This window comes from Austrofundulus limnaeus, unplaced genomic scaffold, assembly GCF_001266775.1.
Source record: "Austrofundulus limnaeus strain Quisiro unplaced genomic scaffold, Austrofundulus_limnaeus-1.0 Scaffold784, whole genome shotgun sequence".
NCBI lineage: Eukaryota > Metazoa > Chordata > Actinopteri > Cyprinodontiformes > Rivulidae > Austrofundulus > Austrofundulus limnaeus.
In genome coordinates, this window is record NW_013953186.1 from 97 (window position 1) to 14422 (window position 14326).

General features: G+C 37.9%; 1 protein-coding gene across 1 annotated transcript in view; it reads right to left on the bottom strand.

Annotated features, from left to right (window-relative positions):
- Positions 1-364: 364 nt before the first annotated feature.
- LOC106532513 (phosphorylase b kinase regulatory subunit beta) overlaps positions 365-14326 on the bottom strand; it is a gene marked incomplete at its 3' end in the record, with an annotated part of 29417 nt that continues 15455 nt past the window's right edge. Inside the window, 3 exon segments of the mRNA XM_014028580.1 lie at positions 365-460; positions 5354-5417; positions 9606-9721. Coding sequence (XP_013884034.1) covers positions 365-460; positions 5354-5417; positions 9606-9721 — 276 coding nt within the window.

A 14326-nucleotide genomic window follows, 5' to 3' on the forward strand; every position in this document is an offset into this window, starting at 1 on the left:
TAAAGCCCTGTCACACTAGAATGTTTTAGACAACTAATGCTGACTTGTGAAAACTTTGTTATTCCTTAATTACTCATATAGGTTATATATTTGATCATTAGTGCTACAGTGTGTATATAAAAGGCTTCAAGTAGTTTTTTAAATGTCATCGTTAGCGTAGACTAAATTGGACTAAATTTTCACAAGTTGCCATAAGTTATAAGGTGATAAGCCTTTAATTTGGAAAGGGTTCAATTGGACACATGCCATGTTATACAATCTCACTCTACTATTGCCTCTGGTGAGGCACAAATAAACAGTTCATTTCTAGCTGCTCTTGAGCGATTTGGGAAATGGCAGGCAGTAGGTACATGGATGGACTCACATGGGAGCGAGACTCTCTAGGCAGCAGTGAGCAGAGGGTTTGCCTGTTCCTGTTGTGGGCATCCAGATCCACAAATATCACAGACCACGAGCAGCCCTGCAGTGCAAAACAAACACACACACACACACACACACACACACACACACACACACACACACACACACCATTGTGGTTACAGAAGAACCTTTCATGCTTTACAGGTAAAGTGAAAACTTAGTGTTCAGTTCTCAATGCAGACACCCACACATATTCATTCTTGGCAAGTTATCCATCAAAAAGAAGAAGAAGATCCAACATCTCACCTTATAACTTCACACATKAAAACACACTTTTTATCTGTAAGGCTGGGTGGATATTTTTGGCTCAAATGCTTGTTTGAAGTCAAAGGCAGGAGTGTTTGAACAGCAGTAAGTTGGAAGTTATTCCATCACTTCAAAAGTCCAAACACTAAAATAAAAGAGCTGCAACCATAACACAGGTTGTACATCCAGTCCACTTAAATATTTTTGAGCAGTGAGAGCTATTTAGTTTTTTTCTTTTCCCAACATAAAAGTGTTCAAATCGTTTTTGATTCTAAAAATCAGCACAGTCCACATCATACACCCATCAGCGGTGCTTACAMAAAACCAACTGAGTCATTGCTCCAACCTGCTAAGCACTTTCTAATGCAGGTCTTATGCATAATGTATGAATATTGCCAAAACTTGCGTTTTTTCCCTTCTTCTAAAACAGGTCTGGGCTTTTAGTCAAATAAGCAATCTTTCCTACAACAATTTGCATAGTGTGATGGTATTCTAGTCACAAATGTAGGCAGCTGTGTGACATGCAGGTGGAAATACCACATAGGGAGATCATTTCTTAATGCATTAGTGCAGAAACCAGTGTACAGATGTGTGAAGGATATTACAGCATCTTTACAATGCTCAAATAGTTTAACAGACCAAATTAAGAGCAAAATAAAATCTTGTGCAAGGATTAATAAAACATTTGAGTGACCAGTTTAATATGCTTTTTTTTTTTCAAGGAAATCAGTTACAGAATCAAATACAACATTACTGTTGAAGTTTATATCCAGTTAGCATATGTCATTATAAATTTGAGCTTTTAATTGATTTAGCCAGGGTCCAGGATGAATATATCATACAAGTTTAATGGATTAAAAAAAAGAAGTTACAGCTTTTTTCAAATTTTCTCAAACAGGGTCAAAATTATACACACCTAAATAATAATAATAATAATAATAATTCTACAGTTTTTATATGCAAACAACTCTTAAGACTATAGCTGATCTATTTATACTTTTATAGTAATATTATTTTTTACTTTTATTTACTTCACGACAGCAAATGTCTGTTATTTATAGTTGTTTTCAWACGCTCTTATTATTTCCCATAAATATGACCAAATATATTAAAATCTAAAAGTAAATAGCACATGCATATAAAAGAAATAGACTAAGTTCACTTATATCCTCAAGAAAACAATCTATTATTATATGAGAGCTGCAAAGATGCTCAATAATCAGCAATTATTTTGAGAACAAGTTATTGTTGAGTGGTTTTATTCAGTTGGATATCAGTGGAGGAAGAGTTGTTCTGTTTGTTTGATTGTCACAATGTGGTGTAGAAGTGTGTCAGGATTACTCAAGCAAAGACAATTTGAAATAACCTCCGAAAAAGACTTGTTGGCTCATATTAGGCTGGAAATGTCAGGGTAAAAAGAAATCAACCAAATGCTATTCTTCTCAGAAGGGGTCAGCTACAAAAAAAAAGTCACTTCAAAATAAAAGAAAAAAAAGTGGGGTCACAATGGGACTCATATTGACTTCTAAGCAATTAAATGCCTCTCTGTTATTGGCTGAATTTAATGATTGCAGAAACAGCAAGAAAGTGAACAAATACATATTAGGATCACACAAAAAGCAAGAGGACGTTTAAAGTTTTAAGACATCTGAAACTAAAATATTAATTTGTGATGAACACAAGAAGTGCTAATTTGAAGAAAAAACACCTGCAGTGCAGCATGAGAAATGTATCGGGTCTATAAAACATGGTGATATTGTAGTTTAGGCCTGTTTGGCTACATGATGATGATGATGATGATGACCAATCAATAAAGTATTTTTAAATTAATTGAATCAAATGACGTCTTTCTGTGATTGATAGAAAATAATTTTCTATTAATACTTGTAATGTCACAAGATTGGTACCTAATGTTAATTAATGTTTCAAATCACACAAATAAATAACAGAACAGTCTCCAGTATTGTACCAACAAAGCAAACAGCACTAATTCTGTATGTGATGAGGAAAAAATTTGTTGTGATGTTCAACAGGTGTGAGCATGTCATAACCTTTTGCATCAGGACACAGTTGTCCTTGCTGCACAATTTAAACTTGATCATTTATGATGATGAGGTGCATGCTGTACCCTTATATAGACACGACAGGGGCTGGACACCTCTCACCTACATTGTAGCTATAGACCAGGGAAGCTGAAGTGTCCTGCACTAAGTATTCCATAAAATAGTTACTAGAGCTGCACAATGTATCGTTTGAACACTGTCARTGCAATGTATGTGTGCGCAATAGTCACATTGTAGGTCCTGCGCTGTAGGAGGCAAATTAAATCAACATGTAAACTATTAGTCACAGCGCTAAACGGTCGTGTGTTACAGATTTTATTTTGACAAGTTACTTTCATTTTGTAGGGAAACTTCTGGAACYATAATGGTAAAGTTTTTCAGAGAAATGTTGGAGAATTCTCAAGCTGAGGTGGAAGACAACAAGGATCTTGACAGCAAGGAAGATGAGCAAATGTGCAGAGAAGTGGACAGACACAGGCAACACGTTAGGCTTGTTTATGGTAAAACACAATTCTTGTTTGCACATGATAGAAGGAAATACTTACTCAGGTCCCAGCACAATAAGAGCAAGCAATACAAGATAACTCTCAAATACAGATAAAAACARACTTATACCATGCACAAAAAAGAGGTAAGATTGGTGACGGTTCCAACAACATGGCAGCATAACTTAGTGTTATTTAAATCATCTGTTAAATTCCTGTATTTTTCATATCACAATTTACAACGTAATGCAGTGCAGCCCTYATGTTTCCTATGAGTTGTGTTTTTATTTGTATGTGAGGAAATACTTGCAGATGTATTCTTTCTGACATACCATCTTTTTATCAGTTTCTTCTCAGTAAATAACTGCATTCTGCAAAAGATGCTGGTTTTTTGCAAATCAAATGTTTCTTTGCCCTTGTAGCAATTTAGAAAAAAAAAAAACTAGTGTAGATTTTAATTGAAGTGCAGCCATATTAGTTCATTTAAATGTAGAAAAACAGGGCCAGCATGGAGTGACGCTGTTTGGTCAGCACAGTTTGAGACACACATTTTCTTGGCTTGGGTACTTTGAGTTCGACAAATGTATAAAATTCTAATCTGCACACGCAAAAGTTGGACCATCTGTAGGTGTAATTTGGACTAAGCCCTAACCCTTAACATCCATAGTATTAGCACAGATAAGCAGAAAAAAATGCCAAATTTTAAATCAACTATACCACAACTCACAAGACAGTTCAAACACGCAACAGGTTGGCACTGCTTATATGGAAAAATAAGGGAAAAAAAGTCTGCTTGTGATGGATAAAAAGTGACAGCTTTACCAAAGATTGAAACACAGCTGTTCGACCATGAGAATGCACCTCATGAAGTTAATAAGTGAGCTAAAAGTTTAGCCATCCACCTCGTGAAGATACCACTTTGCCCAAGCAATTCAGTTAGTCATATAACCAAAAATGAAAGTTCATTGCATTCGCTATAAATGACTAGAGGAAGTGGGGAAAGGTCTCAGTAAAACAAAATCAAAACTTCACGAACCTGAAAGCCGTGTGTTCATTCATCTAGCACAAAAGGCTAAACATGATACACACCCAGAGAATCTGCAGCCAGTGGTACGTGTGATAACAGAMTTCAGAATGTACTAAATGTTCCGCTTTAAGGCGCTGGGGGAGTTACATTTGGTGTTGGACGGATGAGAGTCAGCTGGGAAATCAAGATTGATAGGGGTCATTAATAAGCAACTGCAAGGCTGGTGCACAACTGTTCCCTCACAGGGATAAGKGCCTGTCTCACACAGACACACACACGTGCACACACACACGACAGAAGCTTTGCACAGCATGGCTCATAAACCAGTCACCCCTATAAATTTTCTCAACTAGCTGTGTTTCAGGACAAAATCCATTTTCAGGTGTGGTTATATCCTATATTTCACAGATGTCCAAAAACAACAACAAAAAGCAAGGATTTTACTCCAACATCACATATTATCATAACATATATGTCATAAATCTACTAAATGGCCAGATAAGCAATTCCTGGGTAAAACACTTGTCTTAAAAAAGAAAAAAAAAAAGGCTCCATTATTTTATCTGTTGACCAGTCTCCTAAATGCTCCTGTTTAAAAAAAGCAAAGAAACATTTGTTGTATATTTATTATATACAACCCGTAATGGATTCAGCAGAGGAGCAGGCTGGGAGACTCTCAGTAAAACCCGGATCAACAGTGGTCATCGATCAAAGTCTGCTGAAGCACAAACAATTTGCTGAGACAAACACAGGCACACAAACGCCCTGACGGTCAAAGGCCCGCAGACACATTGTTAAACTGATGAAGCAGCAATAATTACAACGATGATGTTCAATTGGCAAAACATGCAAAGCTCTGAATAAATTTCAGCTCGTCCGGTGCACACACAAGATCGTAGCACGGCACCCATTAGGCATATCTGGTTGATGTAGGGAGCTTTAATGGGGGCGCTGCAGATTTCAATTACAAAGTAGGCTTTCAATCTTGAGTCAAGTAATGCGTATTGCAAAAAATAAAAAAATWAAAAAACGCAGCCYTGAGAAGGAATTTATGTGAAAAGGAAGTGCACAACAAGAGGAAGAACAATAACACACACACAAAATAAAAATACCTGGTTTCCAAACAGATTGAATCCATTGATGGCCTCCAAAGCAGCTTTGGCGAGACCCACAGAGCTGCAGAGAAAAGAAAAGAAAAAAAAAGATAGTGAAGCARATTGGCAGAGAAAAAAACCCAATTTGTTAGACTTGACAGCAAATGCAGTGTTGCGGTGAAGCCAGTGCCCTTCAGAGGTGTTTGTTCTTCAATCTAAGGAGCACACCGTCTTAAAAAAAATCACACAATAAAAAACTTTTAGTAATATGTGGCAGAATTCAATAAAGTGAAAGTTTCCAGAGATGTTTGTCTGATGTAATGTATCTCTTAGGAAAGTAAATAAAGAAAATTTCACAGTGGCTGGCTACAGTGATTGCAATTCAGATTAAAAAAAAAAAGAAAAGCAAATCCATTTTTARTGCTATATTCCCCTCTTTATCCTGCCAAGAGGTCTCTACAACACATAATGTGACACAATATTGTTTGGAAACTTCAATATAATGGGCAAATTACCTGCTGATATAATTAAAACAAATTGTATTAAAGAGATCCACGATTAAAGGCTGTAAAAATACTGTAGGCTGTTTAGTTTTTATAATTTTTAATTTATCTTTTTTTAAATGGGCCCTTTTAAATGAAACCAGAGAGCGTGGACAGAGAGGAGAAGGTAGAAATGACTCAGCCTGCAACTGAAAATATGGATGGAGGACAACAGAGCTGCTTCATGGAAGAAGAACCTCAGCTTAGCCTGTTAGCCTTTGCGGTAGCGCCGATACTATCACCACATATATGCAATAGCTCAGCGCTACACATTCTCCTCTCATCACTGAGGTCCTCCATCCACATGACAGAGAGGGGAACACAAAAATGACTCAGCCTGTAACTGAAAATATGGATGAAGGACCTCAGTTTAGCTTGTTAGTTCGTCGCACTAGCACCGAGCTAATATATATAAGTTGGGATGGGTACCTTTGGCATTTGAATCGATACCAATATCCGGTACCTGGGAATTGGTACAGGTACTTAACGGTACCAATTTTAAGTACTTTGTGTGCATTATTTTTTTTTTAAATAATAAACTTTTATACATATTTCTCAATATATAAAATTAACAAATATCAAGACAACATCCAACTCTTTGTATTGTAACATCAGTTGTGTAACTTATTTAGTTAAAGTACAAACTCTTGAAAACAACAAGACTGTTGTGTCTTATTGCACAAATTAAAATCCAGCTAGAAAAATTGTGTGATGGAGGTCCATGGAAGGCAAATAAGTTTAAATCAATTAAGCAAAACAGGATTGACTTAAACTAAATAAAAGCTGTTCAAGCTACGTTTTGAGCATTCAAAACGTGTCCAACGCTTCAAGTTGGCTGCTTGTGCTCTTTCAGGTCAGACGTGTTCGGACTGTCGGGAAGTGTCGCTGTTGTTTTCCTCTGCCAGTCTCTGTTTTATGGTGGATGAAATAAAGAAAGTGGCGGTACTTTATTTACTTTGAGAAAGTGAACGTCATGTTCACAAGATAATTAATCCACCAGATAATTCAGAGGCAGTCTGTTCGACGAGTTTAGGAGCTGCAAGCTGCGAGCTTTCAAGCTAAGTTCAGACTGAGCTCTGTTAAATAAACCAGCGGCTGCTGACGTCATTACGCTCTTGCGCGATGCTGCGTTCATGACAAGCATGGAAAACTCACCACTCTTACGCCAATACGGTCTCAATGATGTGTTTAGGTTCRGAAACATGGTACCGTTTGATGTTACGTGAATAGGTTCTCAGTAGTACTGATAGAATTRGGTCTGTACTTTAAAAAGTATTGAATTCAGTACCCATCCCTACATATAAGGCAGTATAGCGTTGGCGCTAAGGCTAAAGCTAACAGGCTAAGCTGGGGCTCTTCTTCCATGAAGCAGCTCCAGTTGAGCCAGTCTCTGATTACATTTATGTGTGGATGCTTGTGACACTAGATTTGTTCACTGCTTGATGTAGACTTACGTTTTTGCTTCACCCCTCACTGATTCTTTTAGTGCTTTTTTACGCCAGTAAAAGTTGTTCATTCGTTGAGGCTACTTAATGGTGTGTCAATGAATTCAAAGGCAAAGACTAATAAAATCAGAGATCTGATTGGATGTGCTCAAAACAAACTCAGATTTGTCTTTTTCTGAACACACTTGTGCAAAATTTAAATACAGCTAAACTGATGCACTACGATTAAAATCAATGGAGCTGCGTATGAGAGTTTGTACGCCAACTGGTGTCGAGTGAATATAGTCAAGTGACCAGTGTTCTAAAATAGCCTGAGTGGAGGTCCTCATTGTGAACATCCAAGGTGTGGACAGAGAAGAAGGAAATACTTGAAGCACAAGATGTAGTGCCTCTTCACCACATTCAATTTGTTATCTTTCCTCCGGGATATCTTGGCAAGCTGCTGCCAATAGCCTTAGATTCTTGGAGAAAGAGGGGATGAAAAAAAAACATGCTTCCCAGAGATAAGCCATGGCAGAAATTGAGGATCTTTATCAAGACACCGAGGGAGGAGAAGGAGACCAGTTCGACCTTGGATGATAAGTCAGTTAAAAACAAGTAAGAAAGGCTCACAGCACTGGGTCAGAACATGTGGCACTGCTGCTTGAACACGCGCTTCCAAAGCTTTATCATCATTCAAGTTAACCAGAGAGATTGTTGAGCCATTAAAGTACATTTTCCCTCAGCGGAGAGTTTATAGTTCAGTGGAGGTCCAGCTGCTCTGAGTTGACATTTGAATCAGGAAACAAATGTTAAACCCAACACACTGGGGCCGAACCCAGCTAATGAGATCAAAGAAACAAAGCCTCTATTTCACACTTGAAATATTTCAAAGTACTTCTTGCTCTGGAGGAGTTGTTTTCAATAAAGTGAAATTAAAAGTCAATAATTCTGATCAGTTAGAAGAATCACTGATGACTTAACAGCTTGTTTCCTTCTTATATCTTTGTTTTTGGGCAAAAATAAACATTGCGAATGCTACGACTATATAACTATACTATTCATAAAACTGAGATGATCTATTCATCTTTTATATGTTTTCCAGCACATACGTCGTTCCACAATTTGTGAGCTATTTCAACTAATCATGTATCAAAACTTACAGCTCCTTCAGGACAATATGGCTATGACTTTTGGTATTTCATCCATTAAAAGTATATATTTTTTTAGATATAGAGTTTTTTGACATTTTTGTTCTCATTCAAAATGAATAGATCTGTCTTAAACATCCTTAAAATCTTTCAAAATAGTTTCAATAGTTTCAAAATAAACCTTTCCTGCACTTTTTGTCTTTTGTTCTGGAGCTCTTTTTGTGTGTGGTAGGCTTACTTCAGTTTCTTTTTAACTAAATTTATTTTTTTCTTTGTTTCACAGCTYTCTTCCTGCTCTTTTCAGCTGATCTGGTATAATTATTTGTGCTTCCATTAACGTCTTCCTGCTAATTTAGGCATTTTAAGCTTCTTTCAGCAGTTTTCTACCATTTAAGCTACTTTTTAGCTGTTATTTTAGGTAATTTTAGCCTTTTCCAGCTAACATCGTCTTTTTGTGATAATTGTAGCTATTTCTTTCTGCTGCAAAACATATGCAGCTTTCTCAGCTACATTTTAGCTATGTTATTGCAAAGTTTTGTTCATCTTTCCTTATTCTCTGTAAAAAAAATTGTTCAGAATGAAGATTTCACACAGCTATTTTTCAGAAAATGTTATTTTATACTTTTGCTTATACATAGTAAATGGATTGCTTTATCAAGACCTATGGGGACCCCAAAGTGCTTTACACTTACAGTCATTCACACATTCACACACTGATGGTGGTAAGCCACGGGCTGCTATGCACTGGCACCACAGAACCCTTTGACCACCATCAGTAGGCAAGACAGGTGAAGTGTCATGCCCAAGGACACAACAACTGAGACAGCTGGAATGGGGGATTGAACCGGCATTCCTTCGGTTACAGGACGACTCCCCTAACCACTCCACCAAAGTTGCCCGTATTATATTTGCATAATATATTTGCAAAGGTTTTAAATAAAATTAGCTTTTGGAGCTCAAATATAAATTTGAAGAAAAATAAATCAAGCTTTTTAAAACTTCACCTGTCTTAAAATCTTAAAACAGTTTGAATATCCTAACTCTGCAAGCAGCTGACACTTGTCCTTACCAACCTGCGATCTCTCTACATGTTTGGATCCACACGTTCATATCTGCACCTCTCTGCATGTGCTGTTTTATTTCTCCGACTGACCTGGAGTGGAGCTCCGTGCTGCCGTTATTGTATTTGCTGCCTCGCTCCCACATGCCGTAGTCAGGCACCCTGTAGGCTCTCTCCACGCAGAACACCAGATTCTGGATGAAGGAAACCTGCGAAGAAAACAAACATCAAACAAACGAAACGGCTCGGGACACAAAGAACTAATGCAACAAATCAGCAAGACATCGGCATGTACACAAGGTACACCAACACACCATGGCCAGGCTGTTAAAAAAAAATAAAATCATGGTGTTTGATTCAAGCTGGAGCTACACACACAGGATAGACACAAATACAAACATGGTTACACACCAACAAATAATCTTTTCTATTGATCTGGGGTAAAGCATGCAACTCTCTCATTATAGACGTTACCAAGGAGTACAAGAAAGCTGATTTCTCATTAACACTCAAGGTGAAACTCTCCCTGAAGCCACTGACAAGGTTTCAGTAAGCATTAAAAGGTAGCAGGACTGTATACAAAGGTACAGCAACAGCTACTGCCTGTTACACTGAACTCACTTGTGCAAAACTTCAGCTAGAGTTTATCAACTGCTGTTTACAGCTGCAATCTTCTAATATGACAGAAAAGTAGTCAGCATATATCTCCTGCTGCTGAAAACAGTAAGCATTAATGTTGCCTTTGTCTGTATGTGTATGTATTTAAGAAAGGGTTGGGCAATAGTGACATAAAAATGTATCTATTTAATTGTGGCGTTAAGCAATTAATATGGAGATTAATAGATGACAATTACACGTTGCCTGTGGTCAAAGTTGTGGCCTTTGTCCAAATTTTCTGGCTTTTATTGTACTCTGGCTAACGTCTGTGTGTCAGGTGATTAAACAAGTTCTTAGGGTTAAGCATTAGCTGCTCCARGCCACCTTCCACCTTTGGGCTCAAATGCGTGCCTGATAGTGATGCTGTGTCATATACAACAATGCATCATCACATGGCACGAATTGCAGTAAATGCAATTTAGCAAATATTAATWGACAGTTTCACTGATGATTATTAACACATTATTAGATTTTACCCAACCCTAGTTTGAAGTTACTTAGTGCCTAGTAATGGAATACAACTTTTAGAAACTACACTTCAGAGAACTTCATTTCTTCACTAGATCTGAAACCGTTTAACTTTTAGAGTCAGCCCCATTCAAGATGGCAGCCACAGCTAAGCAATCATTTCAAACACAGAACTGGCTAAGGCTGCATCTCAATTCAGAGGATGCGGCCCACGTAGGCCACAGCCAGCGCAGTCCGTGTAGGCTGCATAAAACCTCTGTGAAATGACACGGTCTAGCCTTCGGATGATGTATGTTTGTGTGACCATGTGCTACCTCATTATAGTGATACATTTTATATCACGTGCCTTCGGACTTAAAACTCGTTGGGACATTTGCATGTCTTTTTACTGTATGTTTTGCACTGCTGGTTGCATTTTAGGGAAATCTGTGAAAAGTAATCACACCCTGCCCTGTACATCTACAGCTCATAACATTTGGAGTCTACATAGACAGCTACCAACTGCCAACTGAATTTAGCCAACACAAAAGTGGCTCTAATACAGTAATTTTAATGGATACTTAGCTAAAATGTGAGATCTCTCAATATCACATGAAATCGAAGGTAACGTTTTTTACAAGGTTTGACCAAAATAGCTACAAGTCCATTCCTTCTTATCATAAGATATTAGTTTAAAACTCTGTAAAGAAAGGCAGAAAGGATGCACTTTCCTTCAAGGAATGCTAGGCCTTTCATTTCAGTTTGTATCATCGTGTCTAAAATCAGCATCCATTTCCAAGAAATATTAAAGCATAACGACATAAAAAAGTGTGATGACATTAGAGCCTTGCATCATTAAAAAGACCTGGAAGTAGAAGTGCATGTGCTTGAGTGATGGCACATTTAATCTAAAACGACAAAGTGAAGGAGGAAAAACGAGGGGATGGGGAAGTGGAGGAGAAAAATGAGGGGATGGGAAAGTGGAGGAGAAAAGACAAAAAAGACGGCAGGAAGCAGAAAGGAGCCGTGTAGGATTTAAATAGGACGGTTTGCGAAGAAGGGCAGAGAAAAGGCGGCAAAGCAGATTAGTCGGTGGAAGAAGAAGAAGAAGAAGGTGTCTGCTGGAGCTTTTATTTGGGATTTTATGACTGGAGTGATTAACGAGGGGAACTCTTTAGTATCTTAATGGTATCTTAATGAATGTTACTGCCCACCAGCCAAACAAGCCTCTCTGTCTTACTGCAGCCAGACTGCTGCCAGGATTTTCTTATTTCCTTTCCTCCTACAGGGCAGTTTGTGAACATGGGCACATTTAGAAAAGCATACTACATGTGCTCACAGCAAGCAAACTTCTTTTTTTAAGCAAGCAAACTTCTGCCATGTCAAAAAATAAGTTAAAAAAGAAGAAACAGAAAGAGGAAGTATGCGGAGAACACAAAAGCTAATGAGTCGCTCTATTTCATGTTGCACAAGACTGAAAATGACATCTGGAAGGAGGTTGATGGTGCATCTTCTCAGAGGACATGGAGAGCCTTTCTGCACAATTTAAAAAGGAACAAGTAAGAAAATACTGCAATGCAGCTAACAGCTCAGTCTACTGAACACCGCAGCTTCATGAGCAGTGACAGGTTACGACAAGCTAATAAATACAACACTAATGTGATTAATCTAAACTGGCAAAAAAATAATAATTCAAACAATTCGGTGAGAACACCAATCACAGCTGCTCCTGCTCAGCGGATTTGATGTTTGCTGAAACAAGGTCCTGGGCTTCGGTTTGAATTATGCAATCAGGTTAAAAATAATAATAATAATAATAAAAAAGCAACTGTTTAACCGTGCAGATAAAGTCTGCTGCACAGATAGGACTGCCCTTATAAACAATGAAAAACTGCATTGCTAATTTGTTTTGTCGGCGGTTAGAAATAGAGAAAAATGAGAGGTTATTGAGGTGACGTGTCTGTGRGCGCGCCGAGGTGTCTGTAAACAAAGTGAAGGCAGCATGCACTAATTGCTCGGCGTTATTATATTTTACCACGTCCCGACTTTCTTCAGATAAGCTCAATTTAGTAAACAAATGGATTTCTCGACGAGGGGCTCGCAAATTTCTCTGCTCCGCAGCGGTTTGGGAAGGCAGCGAATGAGTAGGCTGAAAACGCTGACAGAATTAATGATGTTCCAGCTGCTCCTGGAGGCCACACAGTAAAGTAAAATAAATAAATAAATAAATAAATAAATAAATAAATAAATAAATAAATAACACAAAGTGTGGAAATTTAACAACCAACTCGCCTTGTTTTTAGTTTTATTAAGAGCCGCGGATAAAGACGGCAAAAACCTGACGTGGAACAGATTAATCCAGTTGGGAAGGGAACAGATTTACGGTAACGGCAGCTTGGCGCCAAATAAAACGTTACCAGTTGGATTCCCAGGTGGACTTTCAGGCTTCCTTATGGAAATCGTTTGAACGTGTCCCGGCTGAAGCCAACTGAGCGGCTCAGGAAATATACAGTATAAATGTGAACTGAGCTATAAAAGTGAGATATTGGGCCCTGATCCTGCATTAGTGCCAGCTCTAAAACATCTGTGGAGGATTTAGTTCATATCTAACTGGGTTTACAGACACTTCTGTCATTTTGTTTAGCGGATTGGATAAGATTGTATAAAATAACACTTCTCACTGGGTCCTATCAATTTATTTGGAAAGTCAATTTACAAAATATCTTTTTTTTTTTGTTAACCAGGTGTGTGTACGTAGTTCAACCACCCAGTGAGAGAGCATTTAGGTCACTTCATTCAAGCTGTGTTGCATGTGTGTCAGAAAACACAAATCAGCCAACAKACATTATGCCAGAGCTGTGGGTTGTCCAAAGGGTCGGGTTAAGTTTTGTACTTAGAAAGAACTCTGAGTAAAGAGCCGGTGAGATGATCTAAGTTTGATTGATCAAAATGTAAGAGAATAGAGCTTTGGGATTTTTCATTATCTGCATGAAACATGAAACACTGAACCATTCTTTGCGTGAGGAAAGGAGATTAATCAGTTTTTAGCAGCAAAGGTTTTCTAAGTAATACGTTTAAAGGGGACATAATCCAATTTTTAGCCATTAAATGCATTCTGTTGTGTACTTGGAGTCTCTAGAAATGCAGAAAAGTTGAAATAGTCTCCCAAGAGCTGCAAAGATATCTTTATATTCTGTTTGGGGTCATATTTTTCAACTCCTTCAGATTTTTTCTATTTTCTATGATAGTTTCTGAACTATTACGTCAGAGTATTTGTGACAGAACTGCCAAATAAAGTCTGGATTTACCAACTACAATTTGGTGGTCTTCATTGTCCTCTGGCCTTAGGTCAGACTCTGGCTCCATGTAAGTCTGGATGGACAAGTCTTCCATTGTAGACATCTTTTAATTAATTTAAGTTTAAGTTTCTGTGCAGCTATATAGTCACAAACCCCTCTATCAAACTACAATGAACCACTCTGGAAGCAGGAGGGGGGCGGGGTGTGAAGCYCCTTGTTTGGATTTAAAGAGGCAGCATCAAAATGAATTGATCTGAGACACACCTCAAAAATGGGGTGAAAGAGGGGGCTTGTGGAGTTACAATAAAGAGGAAATTAGCCCAAAGCATTGCAGCTCCACTTTATAGACCCCAACTGAATGATTTAAATGTGACAGAGAAGGATTTAAAAGCACTGTACATATATATATAT